Consider the following 26,815-nt stretch of genomic DNA (forward strand, 5'->3'; position numbering starts at 1 on the left):
TAACAAGAATTTATGGATGAAAGCTACTAGGATCTCGTCGTTTTTAATTTTTCTTTTTCTTTTTAAGGTACCATGTTAACAAAGTTCAGATCTTGTCGTTTTAGTATTTTAATTTTTTAAGATATTCTTAGAAATTTTGTTTAGATTTGGATCTTACTTTACATCTTTTGCATTTTGTTATTTTAGAGTAGAAAATGAGCTCCATTCTTCTTTTTATTGTTGGCCCTTAAAAGTATTTAATTTTTTTGGGTTTTGTTGCGATTCTTAAAGAAATCTTGAATTTTGTACTATATCTTCAACTTATTTGTACCGAAAAAAAAAGATGACGGGGTGGGGTGGTCTTCAGAGTTTGTTTTTTTAAACGTATGTTGCTGTTGTCTAGAAAGTATGTTTTTAACATGCGAAAACGTATGTTACGCCTGTCTTCAGATTTTTAAACATGCAAAAACGTATGTATGTTTTTTTTTGTACCAGAATGTTATTATTCAATTTTTATATCTATCTAATTCACCAATATTACTAATAAATTAAAATTTTAAATCCTATATTTCCAACTTAAAACAAAATGGCAACTAATTTACTAATGATTATTATTACACAAACTCTTTTTTAAAGAAATTTAAATCTTTTATCTCCAACTTATAACAAAATGTCAAACAATTTATCAATGATTATTATTATTAAAAGAACTTTTAAAGGAATTAAAAAATGTGTATCATAATAATTTATAATTTACAATAATTTACTATATCTTCAACTTATTTGTCCGGAAAAAAATGTGGCGGGGTGGGGTGGTCTTCAGAGTTTGTTTTTTTTAACGTATGCTACTGTTATCTAGAAACATATGTTTTTAACATGCGAAAACGTATGTTACGCTTCTCTTCAGATTTTTAAATATGCAAAAACTTATGTTACGTTTGTCTTCATATTTTTAAATATGCAAAAACATATTTTTTTTATTGTACTAGAATGCTATCATTAAATTTTTCTATCTATCTAATTCACTAATATTACTAATAAATTAAAATTTAAATCGTATATCTCCAACTTAAAATAAAATGTCAAACAATTTACTAATGATTATTATTACACAAATTTTTTCAAAAGAAACTTAAAGCAATTAAGAAATATGATATGACCCATGAAACTTTTTCAAAAGAACATGTTATTATTACCTTTAAAACTTTCTTATTCACTAAGAAGGTGCTATTAACATAAAAAACTATATAAAAATTAATAAAGATTTGAAATATTTAATATAATCAACATGAAAGAAATCAAAAGTAAAAAAGGTGATATGACCTAAATAGCACTTTCCATCACCTTTAAAGGTATATTTTCATTAAAAAAAAATAAAATCTATCACAATCACTATCATTACTTTATGCCACAATCACATCTATTACTTTATGTCATCATTATTTTCTCTCTTTTTATTTGTGAATCTCATTTTAATACCAACAAATTTTCTATTAAAAAGCTTAAATTATTGAGTCTCTTAATTTGTTTTTGATCTTGAAAAAAATGAATAAAGAAGAAAGGATTTATGAATATATGAGATTGGATCTTGAAAATAAAAAAAGATGTGATGGTTGCATATGAAAATGTGCAGGGAGAGGGAACTTTTAAATGAATTAAAAAAAGTGTATCATAATAATTTAAAATTATTTACTTTATGTCACAATCACTTTCTCTTTCTTACACATGTCCTAACACACAAAAAAAATATTTCTGTTTCCTACTTTTTATTTTTTCTCCTATTCCCGCTTGTTTACTTTATGTCACATCACTTTCTTTCTCTTGTAAATTGTTTACTTAATGTCACAATCTTTCTCTCTCTCTCTCTCTCTCTTCACAAGCTTCAGTCAGCTTTTAAACAAGTCTGTATTTTTTAGGCACTCGTTAGAAATTTATCGCACCACAAGTTGATTTCTTAGAAGGTTTTCGATCTGAAAGTAATATAAACATATGTTAATTGTATTAAAAAAACATATGTTATTTGTTTAAAACATATGTTAAATTGTATAAAAAACATATGTTTTAAACCAATAAGGACTTTTAATTATAAAAAAAAATTAATAATAATAAAAAGTGAAAGTAACACTGGTAGATTGGAACCACCGGCAGGTTGCGAGAAAAAGGTCAGCCACCGGAGTGGCGATTGCGAGAAAATGACCACACCACCTGCGTCCCAACATTCCACCATCATGGTGCCATCGTCCACCGTCACCAACACCCTCGCATTACTAAAAAGATATTAAAAGATCATAACATAATATATCAATTTGGGGGAACATTGATTTAAACAAAATTTAGGTGATAAACTTGGAAGATAAAACTTAGAAGTATGTCTCCCATCAAAATTCGGCAACTCTCCATCAAAGTCCGGCCACATCGATTTCTCGTAATATTTTTGAAAAACGTGAAGACCAATTTTGAAAAACGTGAGAAAATTCTTAATATTTTCTCATAATATTTTTAATTCATTTTTATTGATAAAAAGAAAAAAAAATAAAAGAAAAACATCAAATATCTACCAACTATATTCAAAAGAAAAAAAAGAAAAAAAGAGTAAGATCTATCCAAAAATAAATCAAAGATCTAACATTAATTAGAGCTAAAAAAGAATGAAAAAAGAAAAAAAAGTAAAGAAAGAAACAAACCTTCAGATCTTGAAAAAACATCAAAAATCTACCAAATTCCGAGTTAAAAAAATATCAAAAACTATCGAGACATTCAATCGAGATCTCGACTCATGAGAGCTTGACTAGAAGACTGAAAGGGTTGCCAAAAACTAGTCACCATCAACGGAGGCGGTATTTAGGCCTTTGAACTTCTAGTTAGCAAGGATAAATAAATTGATTGTTTGATTAATTAAAAAAGAAGATATAGATAGATGAAGATGAAGAGAGATAGATAAAGAAGATATGGAAAGAATAAAAAAGAAAAGAGATAAATCTAGATATTTGTTTGTCATGAGAGAGAAACACTTGGTGTTAAAAAGACTATTATGCCCTTTACGAACTTTGAATTAAAATAACAAAAGCATAGATGTGGAATTCTTAGAACTACACAATCAAGTTTTCATGGTTTTCTCAACTCAACCAAGTTTTCTATTTATACTTTCCACATATATACATACATATATATATAATAAATATAAAATTGATTAAAAATGAATTTAAAAAAATAAAACTCGAAAATCGGGCAGGGGAACTCCAATCCGCGCCCAGGCCGGTTCAGTGCTTTAATGTAAGGCCCCATTACCGATATCCTACATTGGATGTTGGATTTACTCATAAACACAGTTCTAAATATCATAGTTAATTAAAATATTCGCGAAATTGCAAAACTTTCATAAAACATAACATATTAATTCATAAACATGTCTCAAATAACCATCTTGTCTTTCAAAATCAAACATTAAATATAAAACATCATAAGTCTTCAGATGTCAGACTCTTATTCTTCCGCCATATGTCCCCGCTCAAGCCAGTTGTCTCATCCTACTCATCTGCGTGCATACTAAAAGTCAGCTACGCTGAGTGAGTTCTAGTTAATCATACATCATATAATACATACTCTTACTTTCAATCATGCATCCGAAGCTACATAATAATTAATTTACTAATTTACTTTCATTTCATACTTTCATACATACGTACATACTTTATTACTTTCATACTTCATATTTATTGTCCATTCTATCTCAGATATTATTAGGGTCTGATCCCTTCCTTTTCTATCTCATATATTATTAGGGTCTGATACCTCTGTCATTTGTCTATATCAGATATTATTAGGGTCTGATCCCTCTTTACTTCTCTATCTCAGATATTATTAGGGTCTGATCCCTTTCTTCTCTATCTCAGATATTATTAAGGTCCGATCCCTTACTTCTTCGTATTCGTACATTCTGTCTTTACATGCTCGTAACATACATATACATTCTTTACTCATTCATACATATTCATATGTTGTACACATATCTATCATACACATTCATCTATTATTTACATACCTCCCTTATCAACACGTGCAATATCCGAAGATCGTGAGGTTCACGTACCGACAAGCTTTCGTTCAATTCAAAACATACATACATAATTAACATATCAATCATACATGGCATACACTTACCATTTAAGGTAAGTGTATTAACTATCACGTCGAGTATGCACACAACCTCGAAAACCTAACAAGGAAATGGGGCTAGAAATTCACCTGAATGTGGTTACGTTCACCGTTAATGGTAATCCCTTTCTTTAGTTGAGCATGGCTAACTATATAACAATTACACGTATCAATTATCTATCGCTACCCATAATGTGTCTCTAGTTTATTTATAACCTTCAACGAACGGGGGTCCGGGGGCAGCGCCCCTGGCAGCAGGGTCTATGGGGGGCGGCAGCCCCTAGCAGGGTCCAAGGGGCAGAGCCCCTGGCTGGGGTTAAGCTGCCAGGTCAGATTGGAAAAAATGTATTGCCATTAACTGTCGTAACACATTTTCCATTAGGATTTTACATTATTCTCTAATTCGTTAACTCATTCTCTATAACGAATTAAGCCTAATTCGTTATCAAAACACAACCTGATTCGTGGTCTAATTCGTTATCCGAACTTAGCGAATTGGTGAGTAACGAATCACCTGATTCGTTATCTGATTCGTCATCTTACATGATCTGATTCATTAGATTAGTTCGTTATCTTAGTTCGTTAGCTACTTCGTTATCTTGAATTGACTTGATTCGTTATCTTAATATAACGAATTGGGTGAGTAACGAATCACCTGATTCGTTATCTTGGCATAACGAACTGGGTGAGCTAATTCGTTATCTTATCATGCATTGATCTTATCCAGACTTTGACTCAAGGGGTCAAAGTCAAAATCGCCAAGAACAATAACAGTCAACAGACCTCAGATTTGCAATTAATCATCATTTCTTGATGAAATAACATGAATAGGGTATCAATGGGCTTGTAATACCAGCGCCTACAAACCCTAAGTGTCAAATCGGCCAAACATTCAGGTTTAAAGGGTGTTTTGATTGATACATACATGCGGCTCATCACAACAATCGATTATCCTATCAAATGTTAATGGATTTCTCTGTGGATTAGTTCGTTTTATTCGATTTCATCATATTCGTGTAGATCTAGGATTTACTTAAACGAATCCGAGCCTAATGAACAAGTTCTAGATATAAACGTACCTTAAACGAGTCGGTTTACGAACACGAGCTGGTATTGATAGGTTCGGTTCATCGCAACGTTCTAGCACCAACAAGCTCGGGTTTTCAACTTCGGATCTAGGCTCGGGTTAAAGGATGGTGTATGTGTGTGTTTTTCAAGGTGTAGGCTATGGTGTAGAGATGGATAAAAATAGAAATGTTTAGGGTTTAAGAGGTATTTATACTCCCTTAAGCCCATGGACCTAAGGCCCATTCCATCTCTTATTCCATCTTTTAAGGTCCAAACCCATCATCTTATAGTTTATTTATCTAAACAGATAAACGACACACTATAAAATAAACGAAATATATTTTATTATTATAACCGAAAGTAGGATGTTGCATTAAGGAAATATGCACCAACCAATGGGGCATGTTTCTAACACGTTAAGAGTACCATATGGATTAAATTAATACATAGACATGAGTTCTTCCTAATTTCAATTATAAACCCTAGATTTTGAATTGCTTCATTTGATCTTTGTTTGTTAAAATTGAATTGGGGTTAACATTAATTGATCAAAATCGAACTGAATGCATGATTTAGTTACCAGAAACGGTCATGAATCGATGGCTAATGGCCAAATATTCTTCACGGCTTGAGCTTGGAATCGAACCTGATCTTAACGGCTTCTTATGGTGCAATTGAGTTAGGGTTTAGTGTCGAGATGTTATGAGGAATGTGTGGACGAGTTTAATTGAATTACAAGCGATTATATACAATTTACGGGTTGATTAGATCGTGGTTTGTTGTAGTTTTAATTACGGATTGATTAGCTGTCCAGGGTTATCGTTTTCTCGGTGTGATTCGTTTGTGATCAAGGAATGATTTCGAGTGACCAATTGCATTGATTATCCCATGAATTAAGGGCCAAGAAAGGCGGGGGGGGGGGGGGGGCGTCGGTGGTGACGGTGGGAGAGAAGAAAGAAAACAAATTTAATTATTATTTGCAATTTAATCCCTACTATTTAGTTGTGGGTGCAAGAGTGGTTAAAAGGTTAGTTCGGGGGGTATATTTGCACATAACACATAGTTATAATCAATTAAATAAATAAAATGAAAATACAAAACAATGCGGGATTTATTGAATAATTATCCGAATACAAACCCGGGTCGGGTAAAGGTTACGAATTCAAGAAAACGAACCCGAAATGTTACAGCATTCCATACTTTTCGAAATTTCGTCCCGAAATTATAGATTAAGCCGTAACGAAAAGGTGTGGGTACTTGGTCATCATTTGGTCTTCCTGCTCCCAAGAAAACTTAGGTCATTGTTTAGATTCCAATGAAATTTGACAAGCGGGATACGGCTACGCTTTGTCTCTTTGTCCATGTGATCCATGATTTCAACAGGTTCTCGATAGCGCACATAGATTCATCAATTTGTACTTCGTCGAGGGGTATGTGAAGATTCCCCTTGGCTAAGCACTTCTTGAGATTGGAAACGTGAAAATTCGGATGAACATGGGAGAGTTCTTCGGGGAGATCGAGACGGTACGCAACTATACCAACCCTTTCAATGATCTCAAATTGGCTAATGAAATGAGGAGATAGCTTATTCCTTTTACCAAAGTGAACTACCCCTTCCATGGAGATACTTTAAGGAGAGCTCGATCACCAACATTGAACTCGAGAGGTTTACGATGCTTATCGGCGTAACTTTTTTGACGGCTACGAGCAGTGAAAAGATTTTGACGAATAAGAGCGATCCGATCGGAAGTTACTTGAACAAGCTCGGGACAGGTGATTTGCGATTCACCAATCTTGTTCCAACAAATCATGGAACGATATTTACGGCCATAAATAGTTTCAAAGGGTGCCATGCCGATACTAGTGTGAAAACTATTATTGTAGGAAAACTCTGCAAGTGGTAAGTAAGTATCCCAATTTCCACCAAAATCTAATATGCAAGAGCGGAGCATATCTTTAAGGTTTTGAATTGTTCACTCGGATTGTACATGGGTTTGCGGATGGTAAGCGATGCTTAGATTGATACGGGTACTCAAGGCGGTAGTCAGCTCCACCACTCACACCTCTTTACTCTATCGTTCAGCAGTCACCGTCATCTGGGTAAGCCCACCCTCATCTCGCTCTTGACAATTAACCTAACTATCCACCAAATAAGAGAGGGTGCAAATGTTAATAACATCAAACCACATGAGTGCAAACTACAAAGATATAATTTCTTTTCACACAATTCGTAACGTAGGGTTAACGACATTAACCGCATCGAAAAATATGCAGACCACATGTGTGCACCTCGCAAAAAAATCCACCATATGTGCTATGCTGCAAAATGGTGTTGACCAGAGAAGTGCATTTAACTTATTTTTCTTTATTGGTTTATGGGGTGAAGTAGAAACTTTCCATAGGTTAGGGACTTTTTATGTATCTTTTCCAATTGAGTTGCCTTGTTCCCAAAGTCGACAGACAGATCCCCCAATATTATTAATATTATTTGCATTTTTGTTCTCTGATCAAACCTAAAAAAAACCCGAATCCGAATCCGAAAACCCAAATCTTATTCTGCAATGGCGAGATACGACAGAGCTATCACGGTGTTCTCTCCGGACGGCCACCTCTTCCAAGTCGAATACGCACTGGAAGCCGTACGCAAAGGTAACGCCGCCGTCGGTGTCCGTGGCACTGACACCATCGTCCTTGGTGTCGAGAAGAAGTCCACCGTTAAACTTCAAGACTCCAGGTTTCAGCAAACAAATCTTCTCTTTAATTGAATTTTTAAACCCTAATTGCGATCACTCAAACTTATAGCATTATATATGATTTTGATTCAGCTGCAAATTGGATCTAAAGTCTGTGTTTATGTTCAGTTGCTTTTTAAGTTATGAATGATCATATAAAAGGTTGTTGTGCTGAGCCACTCGTGAGCTACTCAAAATTGCTTCACATGTCATCCATATTTGGCCAATATATCATCGATTTTCCTGATATCAGTTTTTTAAGTCTTAATTGTCAGTTTTTAGTGTTTAATGTTAGTGTTTTAAGTCTTAATTTGTTTCTACTTGCTACAATAGTTAGTCTTTTGTAAGTTGCAATAGGTTATTTTGTTAATGGTAGGAGAGTATACTGAATTGTTCGTATTAACTATTAAGTTGTTATATATAATATATATAAATTCTGCATGATATTAAATTACTGATGTTCCGATTTTCCACCGTGATAACTGATATCTCAAATATTGGTCCTTGACTTATATCCAATATCCTTTTGCATCAACTGAACAGATTATGTTTAAATTTTTGATAGTAATAATAATTAAGTAATTTATATTGCATTATATTTAAAAATTGTAAATATTTGTGTAAATAAGTATAAAAATATGTAAATAAAATATTTATATAATTAATGCATCATAAACGACCCGAATTTGAGCTTGAAAAACTACTTACAAGTCCGAGCTCGAGATTTAGATATAGAGCTATAAGTGTGCCTAGCTCGAGCTCGAGCCTTCTTGAGTTAAAACAAGCGGAGCTCAGGCTCGGACCGGCTCGTTTACATCCCTATCTTCAAGCTTTAGTTTCACAAATTACCTTACTGAGTGTATAGAGCATTAACATTTATCTGTTTATGTGTACTGTAAACATGATTGTGAGAATGTTCTGATCGTGTGATCAAGTTTATCATTGTATTAACAGGTTTTCTGGTTATGTTGTTGATAATATCTTTCTGAATCATGTTCTATATGTGTTTGCAGATCAGTTAGGAAAATTGTTAGTTTGGATGATCACATTGCACTGGCTTGTGCTGGACTTAAAGCCGATGCGCGTGTTCTTATCAACCGGGCACGAATCGAGTGCCAGAGCCATAGGCTTACAGTTGAGGATCCAGTTACTGTAGAGTATATCACGCGTTACATCGCAGGTCTTCAACAGAAATACACACAAAGTGGTGGTGTGAGGCCATTTGGGCTTTCAACACTAATTGTAGGATTCGATCCTTACACTGGTGTACCGTCATTATACCAGACGGATCCTTCCGGAACATTTTCTGCTTGGAAAGCTAATGCTACTGGTAGAAACTCAAATTCCATGAGGGAGTTTTTGGAAAAGAATTATAAAGAGACTTCTGGTCAAGAAACTATTAAACTTGCTATTCGCGCTCTGCTTGAAGTAAGTGTTTTTTAGTTACGTTAGTTTAATTGTTTTTTTTAGTATTCGATTTATGTTTTTGTAAAATTTAGGTCGTTGAGAGCGGAGGGAAGAATATAGAAGTTGCTGTGATGACAAAGGAGGGATTGAGGCAACTTGATGAAGGTGAAATTGATGCCATTGTTGCCGAGATTGAAGCTGAGAAAGCAGCTGCTGAGGCTGCAAAGAAGGCGCCTGCAACTAAGGAAACATGATGTGTTAAAGATTGACTTCTTTTGTCACCCAGGTTTATTGTTGTTTTGTTAAGTTTGACCTTTGCAGTACGTGTCTATTGGGTCGTTTGTTTAAACAGTCGTGTGGTAGTTTCATGGACTCATTTGAGGTGATCTATGCTTTTGGTCGAATGTTTGATGAAACTTTTATGGTGAAGACTAGCTAGACAGTTTCAATGGCATTAATTCTGGGATTTCAAGTTTTATGTTTCCTTGGTGTTGTGTGAAGCTTGCTCAAGGTTCAACCATTGACTTGGGTTCGATAGAAGTTAGTCATGATTCCATGTGTTTGTTGATTTGTATAGGTTTGCACTTGTAGCAAGCTTGCAAAAGTCATCGGGTTAGTGGTAATTGATCCAACGATTAAAGGCTACTTAGAACCAACAAACCAAATTCAAATTTGGTTTGTTTTGATTTGTTGAGCCATCTATGCTAAACAATACGTTCGAATAATCTAATTAGGGACAACAATGGTTTGGGTATGGTAGAGTTTTAATGATTCCAGCTCTTGTATCCGATTTCAAAACCATTTTCTACATCCGTTGATTGCCCCGCTCCCTAGTCTATCTTTCAAGTGTTTCTTAAGTCTGTCTTACTGGGCCTTGTAAAAATTGGTCATAAAATCACTCCAAAATCAATTTGGAATTTCACTTATTCAATTACACTTCTAAATTTGTAAGGTTTTTTTTCTTTCTAATTGAAGTTTTTAATGAACACAAAGTATCATGTGTTATATTGAGTTTATATTATAGGTTTTGATGTGGGTATAATATCAGTTTTGGTTAATCGGATGTGTATGGTGATTATGTTTAGGAAATCAAATGGGTATCACGAATACCATGCCCATCTTAAACCTGTGAAAATAACTATTTTCGTAATAAAGTAATGTTTTATGATTTTTGTATAGGTTTTTCTGCCATTTCTACATTTAATAAACCAACTAAACTTTTTGTCTTTTAATTTTCACGAGATAGATTGTATCTGTATTTACTTTCGTTCATACAATGTTTTCAAATAACATAATAATTTCTTTTGATAGACTGATAACTTTATACTTTTGAAAACATAAAAATTAATTGATGGTATACTATTAGAAATTTAATGTTATAAGTATTATTTTTGCTGGATATGACATAGAAGAAATTAAAATGTATATTTGGATGACCTATAAAACGCCAAGGTTAAATCCCTTATTCGTAGAATGGTGGAAGGATGAATATTAATAGAGTACTAGACGCTTAAAAATCAAGGCCAGAAGAGGTTCTCCTTTTGTAGAAGAGGATAACCCATAGTTAGGAAGAAGCAAATTGTAGAAATATAGGGCGACCTACAAGTGTAGGGATAGTTAAATAAAACCTCTAACGCGTTGGCATACCTGCAAGGCTGCAACTCGAAAGATTCATGCAGGGATTAGGTTTGGGATTATTAAAAAGTATATAGCTATAAGTAGAAATTACTAGAAACTGAAAGAATCATAAAATTATAACATTGTGAGAATGTATCTAAGAATCTAAAAACTCAACTTTGATCTTTTGGAGATGACCATAAGAACGTGTTCCAGTAATTGGCATCTCAACTGAAAACTTTAACCATATAAAAGCATAAATGAGTATGCTCAATACCCACGAACCATGTTATATACTGAACAACGAGTTCCTAAAAACATGAGATTGGATAGGAGACAAGACATGGTTTTATAATCGAGTATGTGACTGAAAAATGAATCTCATGTTTAAATCGTTAAATAGAAACTGGAGAAGATTAACTAAGGGTGCATTCTTGAGTTATTTATTTAAGGGATTGGAAAAGAAAAGATAAGAATTTTTTTTTTTTCATTCTTAAGTTTTTTCATTAAAAGAAAAGAAAAAGAATAGAATGAAAAGTTAAAGCCTTTTTTCCTTCAAAAATTTCCTGCCAAATATGGCCGAATTATGAAGGAAAGTTTATATCCCACTACCATATTACTAATTTACCCTATCTTCCTATCTTTTTATTTTAACTCGAGAATGCCTCCTTTCTCAGGGCTGGTTTTAAAATCTTTGCAAGTTCAGTGCGTTTATTAATAAAAAGAAATAAATGGTTGGCCCATGCAGGTCTCGAACCTGCGACCTTCGCGTTATTAGCACGACGCTCTAACCAACTGAGCTAATAGGCCTGCACGTCTTCAATTTGATCTGGTGATTTCAAATTAGACGGATGTTAAGATTCTCCATTAGGATTGCTTTTAGAGCTAATTGTAAGATCAAAGTCTTCATCTCAAATAATCAACTGGTTGATGTCTCACTGCGTTTTAGATGGAACAAGGGTACGTATAATTGAAGCTTGATTTTTTAGCGACACACATTGAATTCCATTGGTTTCGGAATTTTGGGTGTCCTTGTGGTTGATGATGGTTTGTGGTGGTGGTGGTCGGATTGCGGAAGAATTTTTCTTGTCATTTAAAATCAACAACTAAGATTTAAACAGTATTGCATTAACAATACATGAATGCTATAGTAGACTCGCCAACTCGCCAAGCACCCGAATGTTGTAGCCTCTCCGAGTCTTTGTAGCTTGGGCTATGTAGGAGTGTCCAAAGGCAGGTCCCAAAATTATTCACCCGGGTGAAATATTCATGCTCAGATGCCTATCAACTCGGTGTAAACATTTTCTGGTCAAGTCGGGTCACCTTTTTGGGTATTTGGATCTCTATCAACTCTACGTAAACCAACATAGGATGATTAAGAAAAGTTTAGTTTAAACTTTTCTTCAAAACAAGTGTTATTTTCTTCCTAAACTTGTGTAGTAAACTCTTTTTTATAAGGGCTTAGCAGTTTACATCCTCTTTAGCTATAAGTGAAGTTTTCTTCTTAAAACTATGCAGTAAGCTCCTTTTTATAAGGGCTTAGCCTACCATTGCTTCAAAGACAAATCAGTGTGAGATAAACAATAAATAACTAGTTCAAGACTTCAAGTATTTTCACAATTACTGAAGGTGTCTTCTCTAGTGTGACGAGCTAACTCAACAATTGTGAAATCACTATTGTCACCGATTGAAAATCTTTGATGGTATATATAGCATGTAAGTATCAAAAAAGTGTGTTGTCACTTAACCACTGGCAATCCTTAATGGGTTTGCCATCGGAGTGTCAACAAGACGTTAATTAAAACTCGTCGAACACCCGGATGATTGTAGTTGATGGATTTATTCATATTGATGAAGTTAGGGTAAACACAAAATAAAAATGACTCATGGTCTCAACTCAAAATATAAAGAAACAAATATAAAGTTTTATTGAATGATTGAACTTTTTTACTTAAACAAGTACGTAATGATATAACTCGACTTGAAAACTTTGTACGTGGAGCCGAATATGTTAAACCTTAGACAAGTGAATCAAGAACACCAAAGACGATTTTGCATAAAACGTTTATGCGACTCTTTTCATTAATAAGAAACAAGAATAAAATACTTTTTACTCTCTCTACTCTAAACAAAAGAAACTTATGATGGGTTTATATAACACCCACAATTCTAATCCTACTCAAACTAGAAAACATAATTAAACTAAACTTCTAATTTATTTAATAATAAATAAAAGATAACTATGACACCAAGTTATTCAACTTGGTCCCTGAACTTTGGATCTCCACCAAACCGCCCCTTGAGATCTTCCGTACCACCCTTATACTTTTCGTATTAACCATTCGGGTCCTTCAAGTTGGGATTGCTCCAAGTTTTACACTCCCTCTCAATACCAACTTCCATTGTCTCTCCAAGACCTTTCACACCTTGTAAAGCCCGTACCTCTTTGAGCTTGATTATTGGATTCAACATTTTCACTCTACCTTCAGGTTTCTTTTTCCTGGTTACAAATGAGCTAGTTTCGAGATTACCACTATTTAGAACTGCATCACCTGATTTCAGATCGAAAACAATTTTTGCTTTCCTAACTTCTTGACCAACTATCATGGTACTCAAAGCAATTCTTTCATCCCCGCTCGATGCATGCTCCCTCTCGAACTTAACTCCGTCATTCGGTTGTTCATTCGAGTGTTCGTTCGGATCACCCGAACTTTGCATGAACCTCATGCAAACTCCAATGTCAACTTTGTTGGTTTGTTGGTCTTCAACGTTTTCTGTTCCACCATGACAACCCGTAACATTAGATGGAGCCACCTCCTCGTGCACTTCATTCAACACGGTTTCTTTCTCGTCTTGTTCGGTTACAATGATGATTCTATGGTTACCTTTAACGGCGACTTCGGCACTACTTCCTAATCTGTCCACCAACAGGAGCCTTCTTCAAACCATTCATCTACCAGTTTCGGTTTGAATTCGGTGTCAACCGTGTATTTTCCTTGAACATCGGCCATATTAGCCTCCACATCCCACGGTTCTTCTTCTTTAACAACAGTTGCATTACCTTCCTCCTTAGGTTCTCGACAGTATTTTGCCATATGCCCTTTTTGTCTACAGTTATGGTACCTAAACGGAAATTGTTTTGGTTGGTACCTTGATTCCTTGTCTCGGTTCTCTTCGTTCGATGAATCTTCTTCAGAATTATCAACCCGACGCTTTCTATTCCATTCTCTCTTCTTGGGTCGGTCACGTTTCTCGTTCTCCCAATATTTACCTTTGCCTTTCTCACCATCACGATTCTTATTTTTGTAGAACCGATGCTTCTCCTTCCTTCCGATATACAAGGCTTCGCTCTCGGTTTTAATCGACACCCCGACTAGCTGTTTTGCTAAGGCTTCTTGTTCGGCAAGAATATTCTCGAACTCAGTAATACTCTGTTGGGTCGCCCACCCTTGAATAGCGGTAACGAAGTTACGATACTCTGGCCTTAAACCGTGGATGAGTATCCGCTTCATACGAGCATCGCTAACCCGAGATTGTGGATCGAGTTCTCCAATTTCGCGACATAAGTTCTTTACCTTACGAAAATATTGTGCGATTGGAAGATCCCCTTGGGAAACCGTCATCAACTCACCTTCGACTAATTGCAATCGAGCATCGTTCTTCTTCGTAAATAAGGTCTCCAGCGTATCCCACGCTTGCTTTGGGTATTCGAGATCTTGAATGTGATCAAGAACATCATCATCAACCGTTGTCTTGATGATAAACATCGCCCGACCCGCTTTCACCTGCCACTTCCCGATACTACCACTAATATCGTTTGCAGGTTGTCTCGTCTCGGTACCGTCGTTACCTGCCAAAGATCTTGACCTTGAAGATACGATTTGATGCACGTCGAACATTGTTTGTAGTTTCTTTGGTTTAGTTTCTTGATTCCTCCAACAACCTGGAAATCTGCCATTGTTCTGGTTTCTTAACTAAAGGAGATTAATCAACAAATATAAAGACCTATTTGTTATACGCAAACGCTTCGCTTCTATTCAAAATAACTTACACCAGTTGCAAGATGGCGGCAATATTAGGGTTATATCACAAAAGTGGTTTTACTTTTCTTGAATACAAATTCCAAGAATAGTAACGACAATTCCAAACTTTGTGATTTGACTTTTGATATTAAATCAAATTTTGGCTAACAAGGTGATAGATCCTGAATTCAATTTCCGACTATATATTCGCAAAAAGAAAAGGAAAACAAAGTCACATACATCCCAAATTCTTCGCTGATGGAATATATTTGATTGCCGGCTTCCGTAGGTAATCTTAAACACATGTGATCGGAAACTTTAACACCCGTGATCGGTTTCTTAGCCTCTTATGCCTTTGATTGGAACTGCTACCGCAATCAAGACTTGCCACCGGTCGGAAACACGAGCCTGGATCGTTAGGCTCTGATACCACTTGTTAAACCTTAGACAAGTGAATCAAGAACACCAAAGACGATTTTGCATAAAACGTTTATGCGACTCTTTTCATTAATAAGAAACAAGAATAAAATACTTTCTACTCTCTCTACTCTAAACAAAAGAAACTTATGATGGGTTTATATAACACCCACAATTCTAATCCTACTCAAACTAGAAAACATAATTAAACTAAACTTCTAATTTATTTAATAATAAATAAAAGATAACTATGACACCAAGTTATTCAACTTGGTCCCTGAACTTTGGATCTCCACCAAACCGCCCCTTGAGATCTACCGTACCACCCTTATACTTTTCGTATTAACCATTCGGGTTCTTCAAGTTGGGATTGCTCCAAGTTTTACAGAATATACTTAAAATTGTTAAGCTATGTCTTAGCAAAATTCTAATTTGAAATTCCATAACTTTGGTTGAGTTTCAATGTTTCATAGATATTTTTATTTTATAAAACGGGTCACTTTTCGTTTTATTGTGAAAGTAACACTTGCTTTACAAATGAACTTTTACGTGTTTGATTTTTTTAACTGAAATGTCCTATGAAATATTCATTTTATTTTTATATTCTTTAAAACTAAAACGACATTCAAAGTTTTTTAACGTTTTATAATGAGGAGTAACAACTAAGACTAGCTCTAATGCATTCTTAAATCACTTGTTCTTATTTGCCTTCTCCATAGAAGAATTATGCCCGTTGGCCACTAGGTTGTTGGTGAGGTGAACCAAGCCCTTCCACAAAGGCATTGGTTTTTGTTGTTTATTGCAGATGAGGTGAGACCAAATTAAATAGAGGAAAATGTTTTATTTAAATGTTGTGTGTAATGTGGGATGAGATGGAAAGTAAGAGTGGGAAGATCATCCGTAGTCAAGCTTTATGGGAGGCGTTTTGCACAATAACGCCAGGGGCATCCCCCCCCCCCCCCCCGGGCGTTTTGGGGTTTTTCTTTTGAGTGTTTTGTATATAACGCGGAACATGTGGACGAAAATTAAAAAAAAACATTTTTTTAGGCGTTTTGAGACTTTATGACTACACCATGTTTTTGTAAAAAACATAACTCTGACTGGACCTACGTAACGTATAACGCCTGGGGGTGGGGCTTTATGACTACACATGATCTAAGATTATTTATAAGGATATGTTGTGGCAGATGATGTTTTTATTTGCCTTACAATTGAAAAATTATGCCAGTAAGCCGCTAGGCTATAGGTGCATGAAGCAACCAATGCCCTAGTGGAAGGGCATTGGTTTTTGTTGCTTTTTGCAGATGAGGTGGGATCAAATTAGGTAAAAGAAAAGCTTTATTTAAATGTCGTATGTAATGTGTAGTAATGAGGTGGAAAGTAAGAGTGATAATGAGCATCCACAACAACAAATCCATATAAACCGACACGTTATCGTCACATCAAATTCCAAACTTTTTTTAAAAACCCTCACTCTCTTCGACAACAACAAACCTTTACAAACCTATTAAAAACATATAAAATATGTATATATATGTATATGTACATATAGTATGTGTGTGTATAAAAGATGTGGGGCCCACACTACATGTTTCTTGCAAGTTTGAAGAAAGAAACTTGTCACAAACTTCAAAGCTCTACAATGGTTAATTTTAAGTCTTCCCAAGTGTGCTTGGTGCCACATAGACTCAAACTTTAGGATATGATATCCATTGTAGATGCTCTTATAAGGATATGTTGAGACAGATGATGTGGCAATTAAGGTACGCATAGCCCCATAGCTAGGGTTGTAATCGAGCCAAGCTGAGCTCAGGCTCGACCTTTGCTTGTTTACTTTTTTGAGTTGAAAAATGAAGCTCGAGCCGAGCTTATTAATTTTTTTTATTTTTTTATTTTTAATCATTAATTTTTTTTTATAAATATTGATATATAAACAATAAAAATAAAATTCTTAACCTCAATTATAAAATTTATAAACTAGAGAATTTATAATGTTATACGTTTTAATTTTGTTTTTAATGTTTTAACACTCGAGTGGCCTAATATATATATTAGTTTTATGTTTTCTTATTTTGGCATGATATTATTATCATATTAAAGTTTACGGTTCAATCCAAATGAGTTGAGCTAACGAGCCGAGCCAACCCTGGCTAGAGCTCGACGCGTTTAGAAACCTAGTCGAGCTAACTTGTTTAGATTCAAGTTTTTTTCAAGCCATGCTTTTTTTCGAGTTATTTCGTGTGATGTTCGAGCGAGCCACAAACCACATGTTATGTGTAGTGGAGGGGCTACAAATGAAGGGAATTTTTTGACATGTGGCCAGAGGGGGCGGTGTTGTAGCCCAAAAATCGCCCCCATCAATAAATGATCGCCACATCAGCATGTGCATTACACAACCGGGCGTCATGTTTCTATCGCTCCCACTTTTCACCCATTTGTAACCTCGAGAGATGGTGTTTCTCGCCCCTATCGTCCTTATCACAAAATTTTGTTGCCCTGGTACACATAGTATGTTTGGCAATGAGCTTTGATGAGCTTTTAAAAGCTTCAAGCTTTAAGTTTTTATGAAAACACTCATATTTAATAAAAAGATTTGTTTGGTTGAAGTAGCTTCAAGCTTTTAGATTGGTAGAAAAAGCTCATTTTTCAAACGCTAGTATTTGTAGCGTTTGAGAAAAAAGCTAGCTACAAGCTTTTGCATTTGAATTTAAAAGTTTGGTACTTGAACTTATATCAACTTTTGTTAATTTATATTATAGTTACACATTCAACCCTTATTCAAAACTAACTACCCCATGACTTTTTTAGGAGCCATAACTTTTTCACACGTTAATAATTTTTTAAACAAATTACATCATAAAAACGAGCATTTTATTCTCTTTAATTTGAGTATGATATTGTCATACTTCTTTAACTTTAAAAAATTAACATACTACGTGATTATCGGGTAGGATCGGTAAAAAGTCGAGTCATGTGAGCTCGAGTCATGTGTAAGACCAAATTAGGAGTCGAGTCAGATGAACTTGAGTCATGTGTAAGACCAACACTACAAAAAATTGGCATATGACAACCTTTATTTCACAAAAAAAGCTGCATTAGGTGAAGTTGTATTAGATCTAATGCAACCTTTTTGTTAGATAACGCAACTGTTTCTTTCAATTGCAACACTTTTAAAGGGTTGCATTTGAAAGAAACAGTTGCATTATCTAACAAAAAAGTTGCATTAGGTCTAATGCAACTTCACCTAATGCAGCTTTTTTTGTGAAATAAAAGTTGCCTAAGACCAATTTTTTTAAGTGCAAATTAGGGTCAGAACGAGTCGATACAAAAATGGTTAAATTAGTTTGATTCGTGTCGATACGCTTTTGAGTCAAAAGAGATCGTGTCAGAACATGTTTCAGATTAGAACAATGCATGTTCAGAAAGAGATTCATATCAAAATATGTTTGTTTAAAAAATTATCTATTTGAAGTTACTGTATATTTCAGCTTTGTTTCTTGATTTTCGACATCATTTACAAGCTTACTGCTTTTCCATGAATTACACGTCTACATTCATGTTATGTATGCACTGTCATCAGGTGAATCATGTACCGACACTGATTATGCGGTTGATGTTAGGTTATGTGCCCATTCCGCCGCACCACGCGGGAACCCAACTAGTTTTATTAAAAGCTTCTGCTACTCTGCCAAACACCTAAATATTTAAAAAGCTACAGCTAACAGCTACCAGCTTCAAGCATTCAGCTTCTAACTTACCGCTAACAGCTATCAGCTAGTTTTACCAAACATACCCATAACGTAACATTGTGTAATGTGGATAATCAAACAAAGACTAATCCAACTATCCAAGTAAGTTTAAAAAAAAAATGAATTAAAGAAATTACATTTTAAATAAAAAAAGGAAATTACAAGTTAGAGAGACGCACATGATTCACAAAGTCATTCGATTTGTTAAAGCTTTCGATCATGAACGACGATTACGAGGTACGAATAAACCCTTGATTTTGATGCATCATTCTTCATCATTTGTTTTCATAAAAACCACTTTCCGCTAAACCCTAGATTTCAATTAATGGCTTGTTAGGGTTCTTGTTTATTGATTATTATAATTTGTTAATTCTTAATGAAATCTTGAACAACGGTCACAATTCATAAGGCAAATAGTCATCATATACCACTCGGTATATGGACATTGGCTTGTTTTCTCTTTTTTGCTTGCTGTTGGTTATGCTCTTAGGTCTTTAATAATATAAACTTATTGTTAGTCTCCAACAGTCCTGTTCGAACGATGAACTCGTGTTTGTATAATGTAGAGACGAGTGTTTTGAGTGAAGTCTGAATTTGTAAAAGATAGAAAGATGTATGAGAGAGAATGTTACTCAAATATTAATTCTATAAATGAAGAAAGAACAACACATTAAGAAGGAATGATATAAAGAAAAACTCTAGATCGATGGGGGATTCGCTCAAATACTCTTTTAAGGTTTCACTTAAAAGCACACTTAGAAATAATCTAATAGTAAGGAAAATTCTGATAGGATGTTATCTTTTGGCTTTTGTGGGATATGGTAGCGCCGTTGTCCGATATGTTTGCCAATGTTTTTGGTTCCACAAAAAGATTTTATAATTAACTTTCGACACCTTTGCACATAAATTCGGCGTGCATGTATATTCCTTAGGTTTGTCAGCCAACGTGTCTTCGTTGATGCTATCAAAGTGTCTTGATTTGTGATCTTCACGCTATGCTCATTTCTCTGATTACAAAGTGAAGTCTTGATTCTCTTATAGCACTCGGTAGACTAGTTTTATTCACTCAAGAGGCATGCTCTGGTTTGGCACCGTCGGATATTGCAGCTGTTGTTATGTAGGTCACGACACATCACAGTTTCTTTGTTCTTAGCCTCTAAGTCAACTCTTAAAGGTTAAAAGGTATGAGTTGAGTCTCCAAAGCACATTCAGAGTCCTTGAACCCTTTTTGCGAGTGGATTTTTTAAGTATCCTGTTACAGTTTTCATCTACAAATCTATACAATAGATGGGACTGACTCATGTAAACCCAAAATCAGGTGTAAACCCACTTCAGGTGCAGGAAGAATTACAGTATAAGAAGTTTCAGTATCACATATATGTTCAAACAGAACAGCAATAAAAGTTTCCTAAATAAATATTTAAACACGGAACAACAAAAAAACAGAAAAACAAAAAATTCGGACATTATACTGAATATCCTCATTAATGTGATAAATATTCTCATCCAGATTTTGACTTTATGTTCTGACAAATCTAATTGTCAACAGAATAACAGATGATATGAAAATCAAAGAATTTCATTTTAAATTTCAGATTTTTTGAATCGGAATTACAATTTGCAACGTCTACCCCAATTAACCCGGAAGTACAACTGTTTAAATACTCGAATTGTTGCGATAACCAAAACCGAATCAATTTGGATTTTTACCTTTGTGAATGATTACCTCTTTGTCTGTCTTTTTTATTCCTTTGATGCTTGTTAGGAAGTTACTGCACTTGATGGTAATTGTGTTGATTTTACTCGATATATTTCCTTTTCATTATTGTAGTTATAAACACAAACATTGGTTGCAGGCTGAGCAGAAAAAGCAAAGTGCTGCAGACGTCATGTCTCAATATTCCAATTTTGCTATGGCGTGTATCGGATTTCAAGCTCGCCCTTGTGACATGAGATTGCATTTGATGAAGGTACTTTAGATTAATGGTGTTCTTACTAGCTTCTTAAAATGTTTTATAAGGTTGATCAAACCTTTGTTGTCTTTAGTGAGAATGTTTATAGGTTCTTTGGGTATTTCGATATAATGGTTAACGAAACATTGTTCAGGAGATATCAGGGATGCCAACTACATTAAAAAGAAAGACAACACAAGTGGCCGCGTCTCCAGATGCAATGGGGGAAACATCAAGCTCTGGTACTGCAAGACTCGATAAAGCTGACAGTTTTCGTGCCTAAACTGATTAGTTTCGATCAAGATTGTGTATAATGATTGTTGGTTTTCTGTATAATGATTGTTGGTTTTCTAAATGGAGTTTGTTGATGGATAAAGCCTTTTAAATCAGTCTGTAAAAAGATTTATATTACTTTAATAATGTTATTTTGTGATCATAGTTTACATGCTAGTTTAAAAAACTGAAAAACAGTAAACATATGTTTGTAGAACAACACAATCCGACATTCCGACCGATAACAATTAACCGTACCAGAAAAACTCTTTTGACTGAGCCATCTCAATCGGATATAAAGAGATGACCCTTTCATCTTAAGACTCATTTTGACTCTTATCAACAACCATATCAAACGTGCATTTCAATAAATGAACCAGATTATCATCATATAATCTATAAACAATTGATTTACAAAGCCATCATATTGAACTGAACATAAACCCTAAGATTGAAACTTGAAACTTCAAAATCAACACAAAGTAACTGTAATAAAGATGGTTGCCTAATGAACACTTCAAGTCACATGATCTCTCTCTCTCTCTCTCTCTCTCTCTCTCTCTCTCTCTCTCTCTTTCTTTTTTCTAACCAAACTCACAAGAACCATCAATACACTGCTATCCAATCCGATCAGTTAATTTGTGGTTTGTGTTGTCATTGCGCAAGTGACTTTCAAGAGTTCATGACAAGAAACCAGTGAAAACATGATTCAATTCTGAGACCTCTACTAGAGTCTAGAGGGCTACGTGCCTCGCAGGTTCACATGATTTACATAAAACACAAGTGCAAACTAAGTGAAAACAGCACTAACAGCAGGATCACTCCGAATTCCTTTATCAATAATCATCTCTCTCACTTTAGCCACTTCTTCCCACCTTCCAGCAGAAGCACACATATTAGACAAAGCAACATAATCTTCATTTCTATCACACCCTTTAACATCAAATTCCGGTTTCATTGAGATCAAAATCTTTGCTACTTTCTCACCCATCACAACATCATTATGCAATCTACAAGCATGTAACAAACTCCTCCACAAAACCTCGTCACTTTCAACCTTTTCACTAACGATGAACTCAAACGCATCCTCTAAATGCCCCGCACGTGCAAGAAGGTCAACAATGCAACCATAATGATGTGAAAGCGGTACAATACAAAACTTCGTTTTCATGATTTTAAACAAAGAAAGACCTTCTTTTACAAGCCCTGCTTGTGAACAAGCCAACAACAAGCTTGTGAACGTAACTGAATTAGGTGAAATACCCGAATCTATCATGTCATTGAAAAGCTTTAAAGCTCGTTTTCCTTTCCCATTAACAGCCAAACCCGAAACCATGGCTGTCCACGTGTGCACATTCTTGTGCCTCATTCTCATAAACAAGTTTAACCCCGCATCCAAACACCCGCATTTTGCATACATGTCAACCAACCCGGTGCCTATATAAACATCACTCTCAACGCCACCTATCGTTTTCTCGATACACGCATGGATGCCAACACCCGTTTCAAGATAACCAAGCCGTGCAACGGCCGACAAAACACAAACCAATGTGGTATCATTAGCCTTCACTCCATAATCACCGGTCAACATGTCAACAAACAACAACAACCCGTCTCTGGCATGGTCTTTCCGTGCACAATACCCCGCGATCAACGAATTCCAAGTAGCAGCAGTTCTCGTTCTCACAGGCATTTCATCAAACACCTTCCGTGCAAACCGACACGCATCGGTTTTAACGTAAAAATGAATCAAAGTAGTTTGCAACATGACATTCGACAGACACCCGTGTTTGATCACTCGACAGTGTATCTGCAGCCCTTCCCGTAACGCTTTGGCGCGTCGAGCACATGCTCCAAGGACAAAAATGTAAGTAAAGTCGTCGAATTTCAGGGTTTGTTTGGATACCCAATTGGCAAATACAGTGATGGAGTCAGCTGGAGGGGTGCATCTGATTAAAACGTTGAAGAGATATGGGTTGGGTTCGTTATTGTGATTGTAAAAGTGGGTGGTGATGAGGTGGGCGTGTGGGGGTGATGATGCACAGTAACGTTCGATTAATCGGGCAAGAATGGAGGGTGAATGAGTTAGACCGTTGGAGATGAGTTGAGAGTGAATTTGAGTGAGGTGGGTTGTGGTTAAGGATGATTTGTAATGGTGTAATAGTGAAAGGGGTCTGAGTCTGGGTAGCATCAATGGCAAAATCTTCTGCGCTCTGTGTTATGTCAGTAATCTTTTATCATTAGGGATGAAATAAGAGAACGAGAAAAATAATTTTGGATTAATAGATATGTACGCGCAACCATATACTTATTTACTAGATATATATGATAGGGAAGTAGCGAGCAAACAATGTAAAAGATGAAGAAAATTAGGATTGAGAAGTTAGGGAAACGATAGTCGATAAAACAATAATGAGAAACAGAAACGCCCCTCATTAATAGAGTGCAAATCAACTGCCAACTTCTATCTCCGCATGATCAATAAAATTGCAGTTGGTTAATCACACAATCCAACGGATTAACGTGTACGATTGTTTTTCAATCAAACCTTGATATTTCTAAACTTCGACCACAAGTTTTTTAAATTTACATATCAATCAATATATACATATTGTACTTGAAAAACAAAGGGTTAATAAGAAAACATCTTTTTAAATGTTTAAAACAAAACATCACATATTGACTTAGTGAGATTTAAATTAAGAAAAGCAAGTGGAGTAGTTATATGAAAGCGAGGTACACGCTTAACCAAAACATAATAAATCTTACTCTAATAAATCATAATATTGATCTTAATATGATCTTTCTTTCTATACTTTTCCTTAATTCTTTTAGTAAATAAATTATCATGTACATAAAATTATAAATATTATAATTTGTGTTTTGTCAATTTGGTGGGGTCCACACATGTATTTTTCTAAAACAAGATTGAACCAATCATCCACCAATCTTCGTTGTCACGACACGCCATAACCTTTGCACAAATTAGAATTCTTAATAATAATAATAATTTAGAGAGAGAGAGAGAGAGAGAGAGTTGATCCCCACCACCCAGCTACCGTTTCAACGGCATTCATTCTTTAGCGGCTAAAATAAGGTAAATTAATATCTGTCTCGATCCCCAAATTTCTCATTATGTTTTGTATGCTATTCAATTTCCCCATTTTTCTCTAGGGTTGGTTTGTTTGTTTGTCTTCCTAATCACATTTGCAAAACTAATTTGAATAATAATTCCGCTTGAGTTAGGGTTACAGAGGAGTTGGAAAATTTGAAGATAGAATTAGAACCACAACAACTAACAACAATATATATATATATATATATATATATATATATAAATTTGTTAAGAGTCCGTTGGTGATCAGGTCTTCTGAATAGAATAGAACAGAACAGAACAGAATAGAAGAAGATCTGAAATATGAGCGCTTCGAGGTTCATAAAGTGCGTTACCGTAGGCGATGGCGCTGTCGGAAAGACCTGTCTCTTGATTTCCTACACCAGCAATACCTTCCCCACGGTAATTATCATTTTTCCTCATTTTGGGGATTTCTTGTTTTGGTATGATTATATAGAGTACATTTTGTGGATTCATTCTATTGAAATCATATACGTACACTCATCAATTTATCTTCCAGATCATCATCCTTGGCAACATTTTTACCCCTAATTTTATTTAATCAATCAATTAATTGATTAGCTTTCATTTTTAAATAAATAAATAGTGTTGACAAATTATGTCAGCCTGAATTTATAACATCAGTTAATTATTATTTATTTATTACATAATGGATTTAGATCCAAGGTTTTTGGTCCCAATTCATTATTTTTGGCCATTTTTTTTGTTTTGAACAAAAAATTCAAGTACAAGTGATAAAATCGAAACTGAACTGGGCCTTAACCGAAAAAACTGAAACTGAACGGTTTACAAAAACTCAAAAAGCGATTTTTCAGGTTTCGGTTTGGGTTGAGCCCAAAATCGAGCAATGCCCACCATTAACTTGTACCTGCATTTATGGGTTCTTGTATTATCACACCGATGTGGAGAAAATGAGAATATAAAATTGTTCAAGAAACTGCTCTTTACTTGATTAAGACAAGGGATCATCTTAAATGGTCAATATATATTGCCGTTATGCCATTTTTTTTATCCATTTGGGGCGATTTTTGCTTTAATTTGTTTGCACATTGCTCGTCTTGGTTAATGTTAAGTTGATTCTGATGGATAATGTCCCTACACATTGTAATTACATTCCTTTTTGTGTTTGAAACAGGATTACGTTCCAACTGTGTTTGATAACTTCAGTGCCAATGTGGTTGTCAATGGTGCCACTGTCAATCTAGGCTTGTGGGATACTGCTGGTAATTTATGGATTCTTATATAAACAATCACTACTTTTTAATTATTTATATTAATTTTACAACATAATCATGGTGTGAAATTGAAATAATGATAACAGGACAGGAGGATTACAACAGATTAAGACCATTAAGTTATCGCGGTGCTGACGTTTTCATTTTAGCATTTTCCCTTATAAGCAAGGCCAGCTATGAAAATGTTTCCAAGAAGGTAAATATCTCCTTGTCATTACTTTCGATGGATGTAATAATGTGATATATAAAACAGATTTATTTATACATTTTACAGTGGATTCCAGAGTTGACACATTATGCACCTGGTGTGCCAATTGTCCTCGTTGGGACCAAACTCGGTAAGTTAACAATTAATTCTGACAATATTCGCGCATTAAATTTTGCTTTATAAATATGTAATTTAATCAAACATAAGTTTGAAACTTGTGGATTATATAGATCTCCGGGATGATAAGCAGTTCTTTGTTGACCATCCTGGTGCAATTCCCATAACTACCGCTCAGGTTAAATATTATTACCGAGAATCTTTTAACTATAAATAATTTGTCATGGCAAAAATACATATATTTGAGTTTATTATAGGGTGAGGAGTTAAAGAAGACAATTGGAGCACCTGAATACATCGAATGCTCTTCCAAAACACAAGAGGTATGCATAATATTATACAAATTCTTCATAAAACGAAGGTTATGAATACTTTAGATTGACGCATGTTATCATTATTGTTTATCAGAATGTGAAGGGAGTTTTTGATGCTGCAATTAAAGTTGTTCTTGCTCCTCCAAAGTCAAAGAAAAAAAAGAAAGCAGGTCAAAAGGCTTGCTCTATATTATGATCGGAAGAAGAAAGCAGTGATCGTCTATGTGAAGCATCAGTTGGCTTATCATGTGCCTCCATGTCCTTTGATGCCTTGTCAGATTTTAATTTTTTGTTTTTTTAATGTATTACTTTTGATTCGAGATCCAGTTAGGTTAAGAAATTCGTGTTGGACTTGTATTCGTTGATTTATATTTCATGTTTTTGACCAAAATGGTGCTTGTTGAGTTGTTATCAATCAACATGGTTTGGCTACA

The 26,815-nt window shown here is 34.9% G+C and overlaps 4 protein-coding genes and 1 non-coding gene across 6 annotated transcripts; 3 read left to right on the forward strand and 2 right to left on the reverse strand.

The window, feature by feature from the left end:
* The first annotated feature begins 7,631 nt into the window (after positions 1-7,631).
* LOC143561013 (proteasome subunit alpha type-7-like) lies at positions 7,632-9,813 on the forward strand. The gene is made up of 3 exons (XM_077049176.1): positions 7,632-7,936; positions 8,948-9,362; positions 9,434-9,813. Exons 1-3 carry the CDS (start codon positions 7,764-7,766, stop codon positions 9,593-9,595), a joined length of 750 nt encoding a protein of 249 aa, XP_076905291.1. The 5' UTR covers positions 7,632-7,763; the 3' UTR covers positions 9,596-9,813.
* A 1,881-nt stretch (positions 9,814-11,694) lies between these two features.
* Positions 11,695-11,768, reverse strand: TRNAI-AAU (transfer RNA isoleucine (anticodon AAU)). Its single transcript has one exon. It is a non-coding gene; the product is annotated as a tRNA-Ile (tRNA).
* A 7,580-nt stretch (positions 11,769-19,348) lies between these two features.
* On the forward strand, positions 19,349-21,553 carry LOC143561004 (uncharacterized). The gene is made up of 3 exons (XM_077049170.1): positions 19,349-19,383; positions 21,003-21,116; positions 21,253-21,553. The coding sequence occupies exons 1-3, from the start codon at positions 19,366-19,368 to the stop codon at positions 21,379-21,381; spliced, it is 261 nt and encodes an 86-aa protein (XP_076905285.1). The 5' UTR covers positions 19,349-19,365; the 3' UTR covers positions 21,382-21,553.
* A 441-nt stretch (positions 21,554-21,994) lies between these two features.
* LOC143561016 (pentatricopeptide repeat-containing protein At3g18970-like) lies at positions 21,995-23,562 on the reverse strand. Its single transcript, XM_077049178.1, has one exon. It carries the CDS (start codon positions 23,560-23,562, stop codon positions 22,162-22,164), a length of 1,401 nt encoding a protein of 466 aa, XP_076905293.1. The 3' UTR covers positions 21,995-22,161.
* A 713-nt stretch (positions 23,563-24,275) lies between these two features.
* LOC143561005 (rac-like GTP-binding protein ARAC1) lies at positions 24,276-26,815 on the forward strand. Of its 2 annotated transcripts, none has more exons than XM_077049171.1 (8): positions 24,276-24,468; positions 24,720-24,888; positions 25,643-25,730; positions 25,829-25,938; positions 26,017-26,080; positions 26,181-26,245; positions 26,325-26,390; positions 26,476-26,815. In XM_077049171.1, the coding sequence occupies exons 2-8, from the start codon at positions 24,790-24,792 to the stop codon at positions 26,575-26,577; spliced, it is 594 nt and encodes a 197-aa protein (XP_076905286.1). In that variant the 5' UTR covers positions 24,276-24,468; positions 24,720-24,789; the 3' UTR covers positions 26,578-26,815. The 2 variants fall into 2 exon arrangements, with proteins under 2 accessions (XP_076905286.1, XP_076905287.1); XM_077049172.1 differs by having other exon boundaries at positions 24,737-24,888.

This window comes from Bidens hawaiensis, unplaced genomic scaffold (genome assembly GCF_021521415.1).
Source record: "Bidens hawaiensis isolate Kalapana, Puna unplaced genomic scaffold, B.hawaiensis_p1.1 tig00020524_1, whole genome shotgun sequence".
NCBI lineage: Eukaryota > Viridiplantae > Streptophyta > Magnoliopsida > Asterales > Asteraceae > Bidens > Bidens hawaiensis.